This window comes from Malania oleifera, chromosome 4, assembly GCF_029873635.1.
Source record: "Malania oleifera isolate guangnan ecotype guangnan chromosome 4, ASM2987363v1, whole genome shotgun sequence".
In the NCBI taxonomy this organism is placed as follows: Eukaryota; Viridiplantae; Streptophyta; class Magnoliopsida; order Santalales; family Ximeniaceae; genus Malania; species Malania oleifera.
The window spans coordinates 78533103-78549098 of NC_080420.1; the positions used below are offsets into that span (position 1 = coordinate 78533103).

The 15996-nt window shown below is 36.2% G+C and overlaps 1 protein-coding gene across 1 annotated transcript in view; it reads right to left on the bottom strand.

Annotated features, from left to right (window-relative positions):
• LOC131153375 (probable protein arginine N-methyltransferase 6) overlaps window positions 1–8124 on the bottom strand; it is a 72420-nt gene extending 64296 nt beyond the window's left edge. Inside the window, exons 1-3 of the mRNA XM_058105645.1 lie at window positions 7690–8124; window positions 7434–7499; window positions 7047–7115 (exon numbers count right to left, since the gene is read on the bottom strand). Coding sequence (XP_057961628.1) covers window positions 7047–7115; window positions 7434–7499; window positions 7690–7932 — 378 coding nt within the window. The 5' untranslated portion in view covers window positions 7933–8124. The remainder of the gene's footprint in view (window positions 1–7046; window positions 7116–7433; window positions 7500–7689) is intronic.
• Between the last annotated feature and the right edge of the window lie 7872 nt (window positions 8125–15996).

Below are 15996 nucleotides of genomic sequence, written 5' to 3' on the forward strand. Positions count from 1 at the left end.
CTAGTATTTTTATACTTCTTCGGAAAACTAAAAATGGAAAATGAAAATTGTTTCCACAACTAAACATGTCCTTCACTTTGCCAAGTGAGAATTTCAAAAATTTTAGCAAGAAATACTTGTCACATAGCTTTCAGATTTTTGTTATTTTTTGTGAGAAAATAAAATATGCTTGTCACATGGTTTTAAATAGTGATTATGACCGTAACGAAATGGTTTTTTGGGTTTCCAATACCATCATGCACCACTAAATTAGTGGGAATAAAAAACACAGCCATAGTGGCAGTTACAAACCGCTACCCGTAATGTAACACTACTACGGCTGTTACGTGACCACCACAAGCCGTTGTAGAAAATATATCTATATATATAAACATGTATTTTCTTTTTTTACTTCTCATTTTTCATTTTTTTCCCTACCCATAAATTATTTCTGATACCTGATGTGTAAAGAGGGAGGAGAAGATTATAATGAAGATGATAATAATGCAAAAATTATTGATTTTTTTAAATATTTACAAGATATGCATTAACTAACAATTTGACATTTTGAAAACACTATCTTGTCCAAAAAAATATATATATTTTTTGATAATATTAGTAATTTTATATTACTTTTCTATATTTTTCACGGTCAACCTTCTTTTCTTTTCTAGCTTTTTTCATGTCTCAATTAGCACTTTATTTATTTCATGTTGGGGCTGTAGGCAATTTTTTGCTCATGAGATACAAGGATTTTAGGAGTAGGAAGGGAGTACAATAGCCCAGTGTGGTGTTTGCTATTTTTTGAACTAAATGGATCGCAAGGAATGCATGAACCTTCATTGATCACATAACCTCCGCATTGTTGTTGTGGATAGAGCAATCTTTTTGGCTTCTCTTTGGGTCAACTCTTTCAGGTTCTTTAGGGGTTTGCCACTGCCCAAACTTGTTAGGAATCCGAAGGCAGCCCTTACATAATTATTTTTGGCTGCATTTCATGCTCTTCTTGGGAGGACATCTTGGTTTCCCTCATTGTACTTTCTGGTTTCGTTCTTAATAAATATCTTTTTCTTGTCAAAAAAAAAGCATCAGTCATAGTTGTACAATATATCTTGTTGGTCTAAATTTCTAGATTTTTACTACTTTAATAAACAAAATAATGGAACTTGTTTTTCTGATCAAAAAAATTAATGGAACTTGTTTAATAAAACTAGGGATGGTAGAATCTAAGTTAGAATTGCAAAGAGAAGCTTTAGAATCTAGAGGCTTCCAGACAAGTAGAAAAAAAAAAGACAAAATATATTAAATGTAATTTCAGTTATGGTAGGAGAAGTATAGGAGAAAAGATTAAACTTGATGGATGAGAAATTAATAGACAACTAGATTTTGTTACCTTGGATAGTTGGATCTAATATGCAAGCTGAAGGAAAAATTGAAGATGTTATACATAGAGTAAAAGCAAGATGGATAAAATGCAGAAGTGCTTCGAACATGTTATGGGATTGTAGAATGCCCCTAAAAATAAAAGGAAAATTTTATAGGATGGCTATCAGACCAACTATTCTATACAACAACAACAACCACATCCAAAAAGTCACATTTCCGAAATGAGGATACTAAGTTGGATGAGTGGTATGACGTTAAAAGATAAACTAAGGAATGAACATATGGACCTACAAAAGATGAGATACAAGAAGGGTCCATCAGATGGTTTGGGCATCTACAGTGTAGGCTAAATAGCGTACTGTTGAAGAGGAGTGAGCTAGTTACTGTTTTTGTTAGTAGAAGGCGTAGGGGTAGACCTAAAATAACTTGGAATAAGATAGTGAGGATTTAGCTCCTATTTGGAATCTCTAAAAAAAATATGTACTTTTTCATAAAATTACTTTTTATAAGTATGCATGTAAATAAGTAGTGTTTGGTATATGCTTACATAAGTACTTATTTCAAGAAGTACTTTTCCAAACTACTTTTTTAAGGAAAATAAATATTTTCTAGAAAAATATTTTTTCTAAAAAAATCCTAACCTGAAAAATTACTTATAATAAGTAATCCTAGACTATTTTAAATAAATACTTTTTCATAAAAGTACTTTTCCATCAGTGGTTCCAAACAATCCCTTAAATGCCCTTGAATTGTCAAGGGAAATTGCCTATAATTGTCTAAATTGCAAAAAGGGTCCATGTAGCCTACCCCAGGTGGTGGGACTTAACACTTTGTTCGTTTGTTTTTGTTGCATGTTCCTACTAGATTAAGGGAGTGTATAATCATCTTGTTTTATTAATTAATTTATCACGCATATAATTAATAAAAAATTGAAAATATATATTTCTTTTTGTCAATAGCAGTTCAAGGGAACATACCTAAGACTGCAATCCCAAAAGAAAAAACGGAAATTTCTCATACTACTAGTCACCCTTGATCCCCCAAACTTTTCCCTGGAGGTCCTTACAACATTTAAATTCCACCTCCCCCCCCCCCCCCCAACCTACCACCCAACAGGGATTGCAAAGCCCAAATAAGCTAATCAGCTTTTCAATAAAGCCTTTCTGTTGGTAGTGTTGTGTAGAGTCAACCACCACTCCTCAACAACCCTAATCTCAAGTAAGACAGACAAGGAGAATGAACTGGAAATACAATCTTTACAAATGGCTAGCCTTGTATCCCAAGGCATAATCTGACCTCCCAATGCTCCTAATGAGGGTAAAGACACCCACTCCTTGACTCTATTGTCCTAAAGGACATAAGAGCTAATCTCCCCTAATTTAGACTCTTGTAAAAATATATATAGAAGGGCAGAATCTATTCGCCAGGTCTCTAACAACCCTTCTCTTATCTTACACACCCCCCCCCCCCAAGGCTCTAACATTCGAAGACAAAAGCTTCATTTTGTAACACTATCAACCCCCAAAAACCACACTGAGGAGGCTAATCTAACTAGTTCTCTGCTCAATTTATTACCCTTTTTTCCCACTCCCCTAAGCCCTCTTTCTTAAGCCTAACTAAATCACCAAAGGGAGCTGTCAAGCTAAGATCCAAATCATCAAGAAGTTCCTGCACCTCCTAGTTTTCTCTTCCACCCCCTAAAAGGTCAAACCCCCAGGCTCTGACTCCTTTGGCATTTCAGCATTTCAGGGTTAATATAAAAAGACACAAGTAAACAGACTACCTTCCAAAAGTCTCCAGTTTTGCTTCCTAAAAGTTATTTTCCAAATAACTTGTCATCTCTTTGGTATTGATAAGAGAATTTGTGGTTCAGATTTATCGAAGGGTTGACAACATGTGGTTGCTGTAGAAAGAATAGTTCCATTTAAAAATCTAACATCATCTGTACTCTGATTACTCGTACTTAGACCAATTTGATTCTCGGAAAATGAAGACAACTCTGATCTTAAGCTAGCTTCATATCCTAACTCCTTTAAGGCCTCAAATTTGAACAAGGACAGCCTTCCTCGTCTTCTGCAAAAAACAGAAAGAACTTCATCCTGACTCCAAGAATCCACAATTTATGTACCCTTCTTCTTGTCATAGAATTCCTCATCACCAATCTTCTTCTTCATTCAATCATAGATTCCTGACAATCTATGCAAGATCCAAGATGAAACTTTAGCTTCTTGAGACCCTGCCTCTGCCCCTCCCATTCCTCTTTAGAGCTCACTGTTTACTGTCTCTCTGAACTTCCAAAAACGTGTCTGTTCCCCTGCTTACTCTTCATCAGACAGTAATTCCTCTAGCTGCATTGAAGATTTCCTCATATGCTCTTTCTTCCAGGCCCAAAAGAAGTGCTCTCTTGAGGAGGGGGCTCCTGCCCACTGAATTGAGCATAAGCCCAAATTCCTACTAGCCCAACAAATCCTTGGCCTCTTTGAAATTCTGGTTCGGCCACATTTGAGCCCAAATCCTCCACCCCAGGCTTCAAGAATTGGCTGTAAGTGGATCCCCTTTGGCTGGACCTGGAGTACACCGGTTTAAGCGGCCCAACAAACCTATTCCTTCCAACCCAATTGGTCTCTCCAAACCTCCTAAATGCACCAGTTGTTCCCTGAAAATTACTTCCCCTATTGTGTTGGGAAATCTTTGATTCCATCTCTAAAATCTCTCCCCAATTCCCCCATTTGAGGAGCAGTCAAACTTTCCATGAGCAGAACCTTTCTTTATTTCCTTCACCAAAGTTCCTCCCTCTCTGCTGATCTTCTCTGGAAATCTGCCCACTCCTTTGATCTGTTACTTCACCTAACCTCGGGGTGGGTTCTGTGCTCTCACAGTGAAACAGATATGTATTCCCAACTTCTGTTGCACATTTGTAGAGCCAGAGCCCATGCAACATATTATAGGCCCATCCCTACGGTTAGCACTTTCATTTTACTGTTCTTATTTTATACCTTTAACTGTCCCAAAAAATCATTATTCCTACCTCCTTCCCTTCCAGAGCACAAATCAGCTGCATCATACCGTTGTTTGGGACCTTTCTATGGATATAAAACTACCAGAGCTGTTATCTTTCATTCATAGCATAAAAAAATGGCATGGTGCTCTGAAGGTCTTGATCCAAGGGTTCTCAGTTTTTGTAAAGAGAAAGCATTGTAACTGTTCAGAAAGCCAATTTCTTTCCTCTTTTGTTAGGAGAATATGATGAAACCAATGTCTCTCTTCTTTGTAATTTTGAAGATCTCACCATTGATCACAAACAAAAAAAGCTTTTTGCCTAACAAACAATTTGCCTCTCCCATTTCTTCTAGAACAGACAAAACCTAACTCAACTTGATGCAAAGAAACGTGTTTGCCGAAGGAGCAGAGGCAAATGTCAAGTTGATAGCAAAATGGCTTCATCAGAGGAGCTATTCACCTAATTTACTCTCTTTTTTTCCTTTTCTTTAATTTTACTGGAAGATGTATATCAACTCGACAACAAAGCAACTTCGCCAGACAAGTCATGGTGGATCTTCATCTCTGTCAAACACATCAAAACGTGAGTTTTCACCTTGGGAGAATGATGTGAGAAGAAAGAAAATTTCAGATTTTCTTTCACCTATCATTAGCTATCATATCTTCTGACAAATGTAGCACTACAATCCTCCTCCATAACCCATTGAAATCTAGTCGTTTTGCCTGCAACTCATATCCTCTTTCAATAACAAATCCTCTTAACTAATTCTTTAGATTCACTCTCTTATGAACCAAGTCTATTATAGCAGTATTCAAACCCTCCAAATGATCTATATCCTCCATGTCCTTTAGAATCCTGGTCTTCTTATTCCTTATCTTACCAAAACCCTCCACATTCCATTTCTTCAAGGCTAATTAATGCAATTTCAACCTAGGCAGTTCCTTCAAAACTTCTCAATAAAATAACAAAAAGAAGGATAGTAAGCCACATATTTTCAAAATGAAACAAATCTTTAAGCCCATCTAAATTTGGAAATTTCCAAAATAAGAGGAAAAATATCAAAATGTAGATTAACAAGAACCTTGTGCGTAATATAAGGAAAAACATCCTCCCACTCACTACCATACCAGAACCTACCAATACAAATAGCCACAGACATTCCCCACAACAAACCAAGTAAACAAAGCATTACCCGGAATCCACACTCTAATAAAACTATCAAAGCCTACATAATGAGGTAACAAAACACACCCACCCAACTCCTCTGACAGAAGAATATAATAAGATAGTAAAAAACAAAAAGGACAAGATTTGCATCATTTGAGCTTGTGGGATATGCAGCTGATGGGTGGGAAGAAAAACAATCCTATAGTACTACTAAATACACTAAGATAAGACTCCAAATTAAGTTTATTTTAAAAATTAAAAATGTGTTAATGTCAAGGTCTTTTCCTAACTATTATGACGAGATTCACTATCGTATCAAAATACGAATGTATTCATTTTGGGCAATATGCAATATGAATGTTAAGAATTTCATGGGCTTCAAATCCTGCACCAACCTATAAAATGAAACTGATGATCAAACAGAAATAACAGTCAGCCTTAGAATTGGGGAAGGGACCAAAGAAAGAAAGAAGAGGATAACAGAATGTGTAGAAGAGAAGGGCCTGCGACAAGCTGTCTATTATCTTAATAAAAAAGAAAAAGAAAAAAAAATCTGCAAATTAACGAAAACATAGAAAGGTTAAGCTCCCCTGGGGGAAACAAAAATTCATATATAGTGTGTTTCCTTATATCCTCCCTCAAACATGTTTCGTTATTTTTTCAAGATGCCAAGATTTGATGCATAGAGCATCAAAAAGAAATTAGAGGATCATTTTTTGGCCCATGCAAGGATGTGCAAAACAACTTCAAGTACAACAAACCACTAACCCATTAGTTTTAAAGTGTTTAATCAGCTGCATAGCCAGCATACCTCAAGAAGGAATATTACAGTTGTGCTAGAATGTTCCCAGTAGAGTATTCAAAAGGTACTAATACATCATCCCTTGGCAAAAACTGTAGTTATCTTTCTATAGATATTATGGCTAGTGAAATTTTTTTATTCCAGAAAAACTGGAATATAGATGTTTACAATAAAGCACTATTTGACATAAAGGAAAATCTTCTAAATTATCAAATGCATGCTTAGTAAGGCCTGTCATTTAACACGGGCTAGAATATTATACTAGGATAATTGAATTGATATTATACAGGCAAGGATTTAAATTTCAGTTTTGAGGCCTGAAGAGCATGGGAATTTTTTATGGAAATTTCAATGTTGATGTAAATTTTGATTTTCACCTTTAAAATGATGGAAATTTGCAGAAAAGCAAGGAATTTTTTTATGAATATCAGAATTTGTTAATAGACATTATAATTTAATATTTGCAACTAAAGTATTGTAAATACAATTCAATGACAAGTATGCAAGCTATAAGGTGCAATATCTATATAACAATTTTTTTATATAGAAAAAACACATTACAATTCTGGGTTTTGAATCTCACGATTCAATTTCAAGGAAACTAGATTCTATAGTCAAGTTTCACCGAAATTTTGAGATTTCAATAAATTCTAGATTATTTGAGGAAGTTTCTATGGAAAATCGAACAAATTTATAATTAAAGAAACTTGCCCTTTTTGCACCAGCAAGAGCGCAGAATATAGAAAGAATGCCTGTTCCACAGCCAACATCAACGACAACCTGTAAGTATGCAACCCAAAAAAATGAGGAAGCAATCTGCAGAAATGTATAGTCGTCTGAATATATTCTTTGAACCAGGCAGTCCCTGTGTGCAAAATTCAAAGAATTTATGCTGACAGCTAGATTTATTCTGATATCATGGGAGTATTCCAACGAGCACAATTAAATACTGAAAAAAAAAATTGAAAAATTTGAACTCAGCAGACGTCTGCCTAAACACATATAAAAACGACCAGACATCCTATAATCTCCTTCTACGTCTTCACAAAAAGTTTTGTGTATGAAAATCGCCCTAATATAGAGAAATAACACCATTACTTTGCCTGCAATGGAACTCTGATGTTGCAAGATTGCCGCCCTATATGTTTCAGTCCGCACGCGATCCTACATCGTTCGAAAAAACAATAGTGAGATATTTTTCCCAGTTAACCAGCAAATTTTTATAACGGAAAAAAGTAATATTCGATCAGGAAAAATTCGATGAAACTGAAAAGTAAACAGGGCCACAGAGTGCAGCGCGACCCCCACATACTAAATGCTCAATCATTAAGTGCGACAAGCAGAGAAAGGTAACCTTGATCATCTCCTCGTGGATACCGAGGTGTGAGTAAGAGTGAAAATAGGCCATATCGAAGTCCGTACAAGGAGGTCTCTCCTGCCCCGAAACCCTAAGCCCATTGCCACTGCCATGTCCCTCCCTGGAGTCCCGCGCCCTCCTACTCCCCTTCCTGAATCGGTCCCTGTGAGTGGTGCCGAGTCGCCTCTCAGACGACCCATGTTGCTGGTGACCATTACTGTAATCCGTGCTCGACAACATTCCGACCTCACCTCACGCAGAGAAGAGAGAGAGAGAGAGAGAGAGAGGTAGAGGGGTTGAAGACGGGGAATAGAAAATTGGACAAGCCCTCTCGACTCTCCAGTCTGCAAACAGTAAAACGATCGGCGCTTCTGCCGCTCGCCCCCACGGCCCCAACCCCAAGGGTAAATTGAACAAAGTGCTCAAGGTATATTGTCATTTACGCCCTCTTAGGTTTTTGAAAATTTATTTGTTTTTGTATGAAAATCTATAATAATAACTTAACGAAGGATTTTGGAGCTTTCTTACAGTTGTCCACGTGGCTATTAATGTAAAAGTTATTTTATTTTATTTTATTCTAATCTTAAGAGATAAAAATAAGTGGGCACTTCTTCAGCTCCGTCCATGTGTTTCAATTTTTAGGTGTTTTATAATTTTTGCTCTTCATCTTTCATTCCATCAATTTTAATTCTGATTAATAATCTAGTTCATTCTCTGTCTCATACTCTCCGGTCACTGGGTCGATTCTTATGCTTCTAATTAATTTTGGTCATTCATCTACTCTTTTATCTCAACTCTCTCAAAATTTCTCTACTTAAATGTACACAATGGGTCTCTATAGCTACACAGCGGCAAAAACTCTGCTATAGTTGTATGTCATGCAATGATTGAATTCTGCTAGAGCTGCAACTTCCCTTTATGTCCTCAAATTCTAGGAAAATGTTCAGTGTCATTCACAAAAGGGAAAAAATATTTGGAGAGAGAGAGAGAGAGTGTGTGTGTGTGTGTCTTTGAACTTGTTATTGTTCTAAAATCATGCAGATTGTGTTAGATATAATCTAGTGTGGATAATGCCTAGAGTGTCTTTGAATTTGACTAAAATTCACAATTATTATAATATGTGACTCATATGTTAAGTGGAACGCATGCACAATGAGAAAACATGGTAAAAAACAATAGATGCGGTTTGTAGGAGCAAACCGTCGACAGTTTCCCTATAATCATCGACGGTTTTGTCAGGATGACAAGAAACAACCAACTATTTTGGTGTTATTACTTCAACTGTTTGCTCTCGGTATTAAATCATCGATGGTATGTCTGAAACCGTCAATGGTTTGGCTTGGTAACTCAGCATTGGTTTTCGAATTTTGAGTTTTGGAAGTTGTATGGGTTGGGTTTCGGGGGAAAAACCTCTAAGAGGGTTATATATACACGGTATATGTTGTAATTCTGTAATGTTCATGTTTTTGGACACAAGATAGTGAAAAATGTTGTCGTTTGCTCCCGTGGATGTAGGCATTACCGAACCAAGTAATTCTTTGTGTTATTATTTTATTGCTTTCATTATAATTTGTGTGATTGTGTTTTCTATATATTTCACTATTGAGTGTTGCATTGTGAGATCATTTGTTTCCGATGTGCATTCAATTTTCACAACACATTGGTATTAAAGCATTGTTGTAATGGCTTCTGGAATTTCTTCTGCAAAGTTTGATGTTGTTAAGTTCGATGGAACAAAAAACTTCAGACTATGGCATAGAAGGGTTAAAGATATGTTAGTGCAACAAGGTATGGTGAAGGCATTATGGAGGTCAACCGGAAGGCATGGATGAAACAAGTTGGAAGGAATTGGAAGCAAAGGTTATGTCGACTATCAGGCTTTGTTTGGTTGATGACTTGTTGTATCACGTCATGGATCCTCCGGCGGCAATTTGGCAGAAACTGAAAAACTATTATATGTAAAATTCTTTATTGAACGAGTTGTTTCTTAAGCAAAGCTTGTATTGGCTTTCTCTTCAATTTCATATATTTCTAAAAGTGCATGCTCACAAACATTCCATCTAGAGTTTTTGTATTCCAATCACTGTTGAAGTTGCAAGTTTAAGCCTCTATGGCTCTTCCCGGCTCTGTTCTCTTTTCACTCTCTCCTCTTGTCTTTCATTTCATTTCTTATTCGTTTAATTTCAACAGTCCATCCAAAAGTAACAACAAACATATTGCTATTTAGAGAACACAATCTTCAATTCAACACGAGTATGAATGAAACTTGATGTTTCAACATAGTATCCAGTTACATTTTTGAATACAAATATGCACACAAAGACTTAACTTTGAAACAAACATGACACGAAGGTTATGATTTTCATGAACTCTTGGGATAAAGCTTGGGATTTTAGCATAAGCATGCAACAAAAACTAAAATTTTGACACATATATAAAAGAAAATTCCAAATTAAACACCAAAATCAATGGAAGTTCAAAGTATTTTGGCCTGAACATGCCATAAGTTTCAAGAATGCATTGATAAAAACATTCAAACAACATGAGAGTGAGACGTCCTTGTTCTTCGTGAAGATTTAAATATCAAGAAGCCTCGATAATCAAAGAAACCTAAAAGAGAAACAATAAACTTCAAAAAAAAAATTCTCTTTAAGCTTGTGCTCTATAAACCCTAATCACCCCCTTTCCTCTTATCTCCTGGCCTAACCTTGGTGCAAAATACGAAAAAAACAACCCCCCCCCCCCAATTGAATACAACAGCTGCTAACAACCTAACTTGTAGCCCCTCTACTACCTTAAAGATGTATACTCACAAATGACAATGTAAAAAAAAAAACGCTTAAATGACTTCAGTATGAAGGGTGAAACATACCTTGATGCATTTTACCCAAAATATTTAAATAGTACACGTAAGAATGAATGAACTTACCTCCAAAACACCACCTTCACGAGATCCCATGTAAGATGCATCGGTTCTCATTCGGGCTTTGGGAGTTCTCCCTTTCTTCAAGTTCTTTGCGTGGTCTTAAGCTTCCTCCTCCTTCCTTGTGCTTGTTCTTCCTCTTAGAGTGAGAGACCCCTCTCTAGGGTTCTTTCTCCTTCTTCCTCCTCTTTTGATTTCTTTTCTCTCTCTCCCTCCCTCTTGTGCTTTTGTGTGCAAGCATGTAGACTCCCTTCCCTTTGCACTTTTTTCTCTCAATCTTTTTTTTTTTTTTTTACATACACCCTTTTTTTCTCCTTTTGTACACACACACACACACACACACACACACACACATATATATATATATATGTAAGAACTCTTCTCTCTTTTTTTCACTCTAGCTCCTCTCTCTCTCTCTCTCTCTCTTCTCTTCTTTCCCCTTTTCTATGCAACTTCTCTTGTGCCTTTTCTTTCTCTCTCCCTTTTTTCTTATCTCTTTTTCTATGTAACCTCTCCCCCTATTCTTCCTAACTCGCCTTCCTATTTATAGGCGAGGAGGAACTAGGTCTCCCCTATAGGGGCTTCCCTCTTTTAAGCCTACTAGCTATTGTAAAAGACCATTAGGTCAAAAAATGGCATAAAAAAGAACCAGTATTCATCAATATAACATGGTAAGGAACCAACACTGAGTCGGACAAATCAACCAGGAACCAAGAAAGAAGAAAGTTAGTCAAAAGGAGACAAAGATTGTATGCCATATATTAAGGTGCAATTGAGATCAATCCAAGTAATACAAGATGGAGGAGTAGGTGACTTTGAATATCTCTAATTCTTCATAGATGTGGTACTTCCAAAAAAGTTCAAGGTTCCATATTTTAATAAATACAAAGATAAGGGTTGTGTTAAGATTCGTCTTCAATTGTATGCAAAGAAAAAGGCTCTAGATGCAAAGAACCAAAAGCTACTTATGAATGTGTTCCATGAAAGCTTGACTAGACCACCATTAAATTGGTATGCTTCATTGGACAAAGTAAAGTGCAAAAAATGGAGAGATCTAGCTAATTTGTTGCTAGAGCAATGTCAATTCAAGACCGACATTACTGTTGACTTTTTAAATTTTTGGCTTAATTAAAAAACCTTGGTCGATCGACCCATTCAGTTATAAACACCTCGATCAACCGAACACATTGTATGTGATGACCCCAATGTATGTAAAAATAAACATAAATAAATAAATAATTAAAATAAAATAAAATAATAAATAATATATTATTTATTAATCAATTAATAAATTAAGGATTTTTAAATTAAAATAATTTAATAAATGATGTAAAAGATATATAGGTATATATATATATATATATATATATATTCTTTCTTCTCTCTGCTTTCTCTCTCACGCTCTCTCTGGCTCACCTCCATCTCTCTCCCACTCTCTTCAATTTCTCGGCTGATTTTCGCTCGATCGAAAATCAGAAAATACCGTTAGACTCCATTCTCCACCACCGACATTTCTATTGGAGTGGATTTATCATAGGAGCGGCGTAAGCATATCTCCTGGGGTAAGCTCAATTCTCACTTTTACCTTAATTTCTCGTAAATCTTAAACCCAATTGACAATCGCACACCAACACGAGAATCTATGGATGATTCTCTACAAGTCTAGCAGAGCAAATTTCCTATGGGGTCGTTGTAGGCATAACCCCAAAATTAGGCTAAGGGGCTTATTATTTAATTATTGTAGATTTGGAAATGTTAAATATTGGGCATTCTGAGGTTGAATTAGGATCATTGAATTCAGGGCTCGGGTAAGTGTCGTGGGTGTAATTTCGGGACTCTGCAGGCATAATTCAAGAAAACCAAGGTAATTTGATTATTTTGGAGTTTAACAATTTATTTAGGTTAGTGGGAGCCTAGGAAATGTTTTATGGAAATTATGTTGAAATTTTATTAAATGTTATGAGGAAATCGAAATTGTAGATTTTTACCAGAAATGCCACGGGCTCAAGATTGAACTGTGTGGGCATCTTAGTAGGCCAGGTAAGGGGATAAACTAATTCAATTTTTTTTTCATAAAATTAATCATTATTTTATAGCATTTAATTTCAGGCAAATATGTATATTGTATAACTATGTTTGGAAAATACCGCAATTGAACAGAGATATGATTTTAATGGGTCACCAAAGAATATGATTTTAGAACAAGTTTTATGTTCCGGATGTTACCCATTTCTGTGTGGTATGAGTATTATTTATCATGAAATTTATGTCAATGGAATATCATGTTTTCCCAAAATTATCACGTATTTTCAGTTTTCAGGAAAATTATCAAACAGTACATGAACCATGAATTTATGAATATCACGTAAAATAGTGTAAGAAATTCATGTTTAGCATATTACGATATGCCGGCGCAAATGCCAAGATTACATGCTATGTTATACTAGCGTAGATGTTGTGATTCATGTTGGCGCAAATGTCATATTCATGTATGTTATGACATAATTCGTGAAATATTATCATGTCAGATATTATTATGAAATATGAAACAGTTATGTTCAGTATACAAATCATATTATATGATATCAAAACCCGAATGGTATGGTTTAGTTCAGTTTTCGGGAGCACGGTACCGTAACTATATGTTCAGAATTATGATAGTGCTACCACATGACTAGTAGTGTGAGAGATGACAGTCGATGTGGGTTCAATGTAGAGTGGTGATGTTCCCCTGGCAGTCTGAGACCAGGTGGGGCAGGCCCATCGTACTTATAGACTTATGTTTGATCTAGCACGGTCGGCCAGTCATTCCTAGGTCCCACCTTCAGGCTGCACAACCCAATCATGTGGGGTAAGACATGACATCAGCTAGCTATCCATCCTGAGTGTAATTTCAGTATAGTATAATTATATAAGATGTTTTCCATGTACAGTATGCAATATGTTATATTATGAATTGACAAATCATGTTTTACTCAATTTCGTATAGTCAGACTTTTCTAGTTATGTTTTATGTATTATTTATATGTACTACACGAAAATACTCATGTTGCCACACAATGATACTAATTTATTTCCTTTACTAAGAGGTGTCTCACCTCAGCATTAAAACATTTTTAGAAATCTAGGTAGAGGAGTAGATAGAGCTCTGCGACAGTAGAGTTGGACTGTGCTACCCTATCAGAAGGGTGAGTTGTTTTGCTAGGGTCAGATTTATTTTAGGAATTGGCCCTAGGATACCTTCAGTCTTATGGTGGATGATAGTATATATATATAATTAGCGGATTTAATAGAACTCTAGTATTGTGATTGATTGGTTGGTTATATGTAAATTACGTTTCTGGCTACTTAGGTGTCAAAGTTGTTTGGCGGGTATGTCCCCGATACCCACGGGTCTGGGTGGACCATGTTTATATCAGTATAACAGGGAAGCAGGGTAATTAAGAATGATATTATGTTTTTATGTGAAAAAAATAATAATAATATGGTAAAATAGGCATGTCCTTACATTGTAGGCCAAAAGTCAAGAAGGGGAGTCTCTGCCCCGTAAAAGAGATCGATTCGGTTCAGCCTGGTAATTGAACTAGGGTGTCTCCACCCCGTAAGGGAGACTAGTTGGGCTCAACCTAATAATTGAGTTGGGGTTTATCTTTACCCGTAAGGAGAGGTTGTAACGGTTGGAGAGTCTCTGCCCCGTAAGAGAGACCGGTTCAGTTCAGCCCAGTAATTGAATTAAGGTGTTTCTGCCCCGTAAAGGAGACCAGTTGGACTCAGCCTACTAATTGAGTTAGGGTTTACATCACCCCATAAGGAGAGGTTGTAACGGCTTCTGCTCCACCCATTTAAGTGAGCAGGGATAGTGTAATCCTTGGGGGGTATGCCCAAGGCGAGGATGTAGGCTGGTTTGATCGAACCTCGTTAACAAATATCGTGTAACTCTTTCTATCTTAATTAAATTATTTCACTTTAAATTCCACACGTATATGCCTATTCATATTTATTGTCATAACATTTTGCATACATCCATTTAATTTTAATAAGATACAGCAAACATGTATGCTTGTTTTCACTGCTTAAATTATTTTACATACAAGTGTACATTTTGAATGGGATATGACATGTGGGGAATCGACAAAAGTTTAAATTAGCCAAAATATTTTAAAACCCAATTCACCCCCCTCTTGGGATCACACCAATTCTAACAATTGTTATAGATGAGATAAGTTTGAAAAATATAGAGAAGAAAGGTCTTGAAACCTTTAAGTATTATGCATAGAGATGGAGAGAGGCTAAGAGAGACTACTACACAAGTGAATCCATCATTATCAGACACAAACATGGTAAGTACCTTTGTGGGTTCACTAAAAGGAATTTGTTATGATAAACTAATCTTGCATAGCTTATCCAACCTTTCAAAGTGGTGGCAATTGGTGAGAGAATCAATAGTGGCTTAAAGTCAAGAAATCTTACTGACTATACTACTTTGAAAATGACTGAGCAAGTCACTACGAAGAAGACTTTCATCAAGAAAGAGAAGAAATAGGGGGAAGTCAGTGTGGTATCTTAGGGGCAAGGCACATAATAAAATTACCCAAGTCAATTGCACCTATACCATCCAACCCATTATTAGTCAACTAATCAGCACTCGAAATCCATCAAACCTCAATTCCAACCATACTAACTACAATCCCAGGCCTAGAAGAGAAGCTAGAACATTGCCAATACCCTTGGTTGGTATTTACCATCAGTTGGTGTCCTAAAGAAAAATCGTCTTTGTTCCTCAACAATATCAGTAACATGCATTCAATAATGATAAAAGGAGAATCTATAGGTTATCTATGGGATATTACATTAGTAAGGATACTTTGAACAAAAGGGGATCACATATGTCTATTGAGATGTGCGGTTGCCAAAGAAGCAACTTAAGTTATGGCAGAATTTCATGGAGGGTCTTGTTCTACCACCAACATAAGCACATGTTGGCAAAAAGGATCATAAGAATGGGCTATTATTGGACCATTATGGAGACTAATTGTCTTGAATTTGCAAGAATATGCTAAAAATGTTAGATATTTGCAAAGAAGCTAAAAATTTCACCAATTCTATTGCATTTCATGGTTGCACCTTGGCCATTCTCAATGTTAGGCATGGGTGTAATTAGACCAATTTCACCTAAGACAACAAATTGTCATTGTTTCATACTAATGGCTAGTGATTTACTTTGCAAAGTGAGTTGAAGTTGCATCATGTGCAAGTATAAAAAGAAAGGTAGTAATTTAGTTCATTAAGAAAGAAATGATTTGTAACGCCCTAACCTGGGTCTGTCAGGGAGCACTGCGTCTCTCCTCCTCTACCTGGATGAGACAATAGGGGGGCGGGTC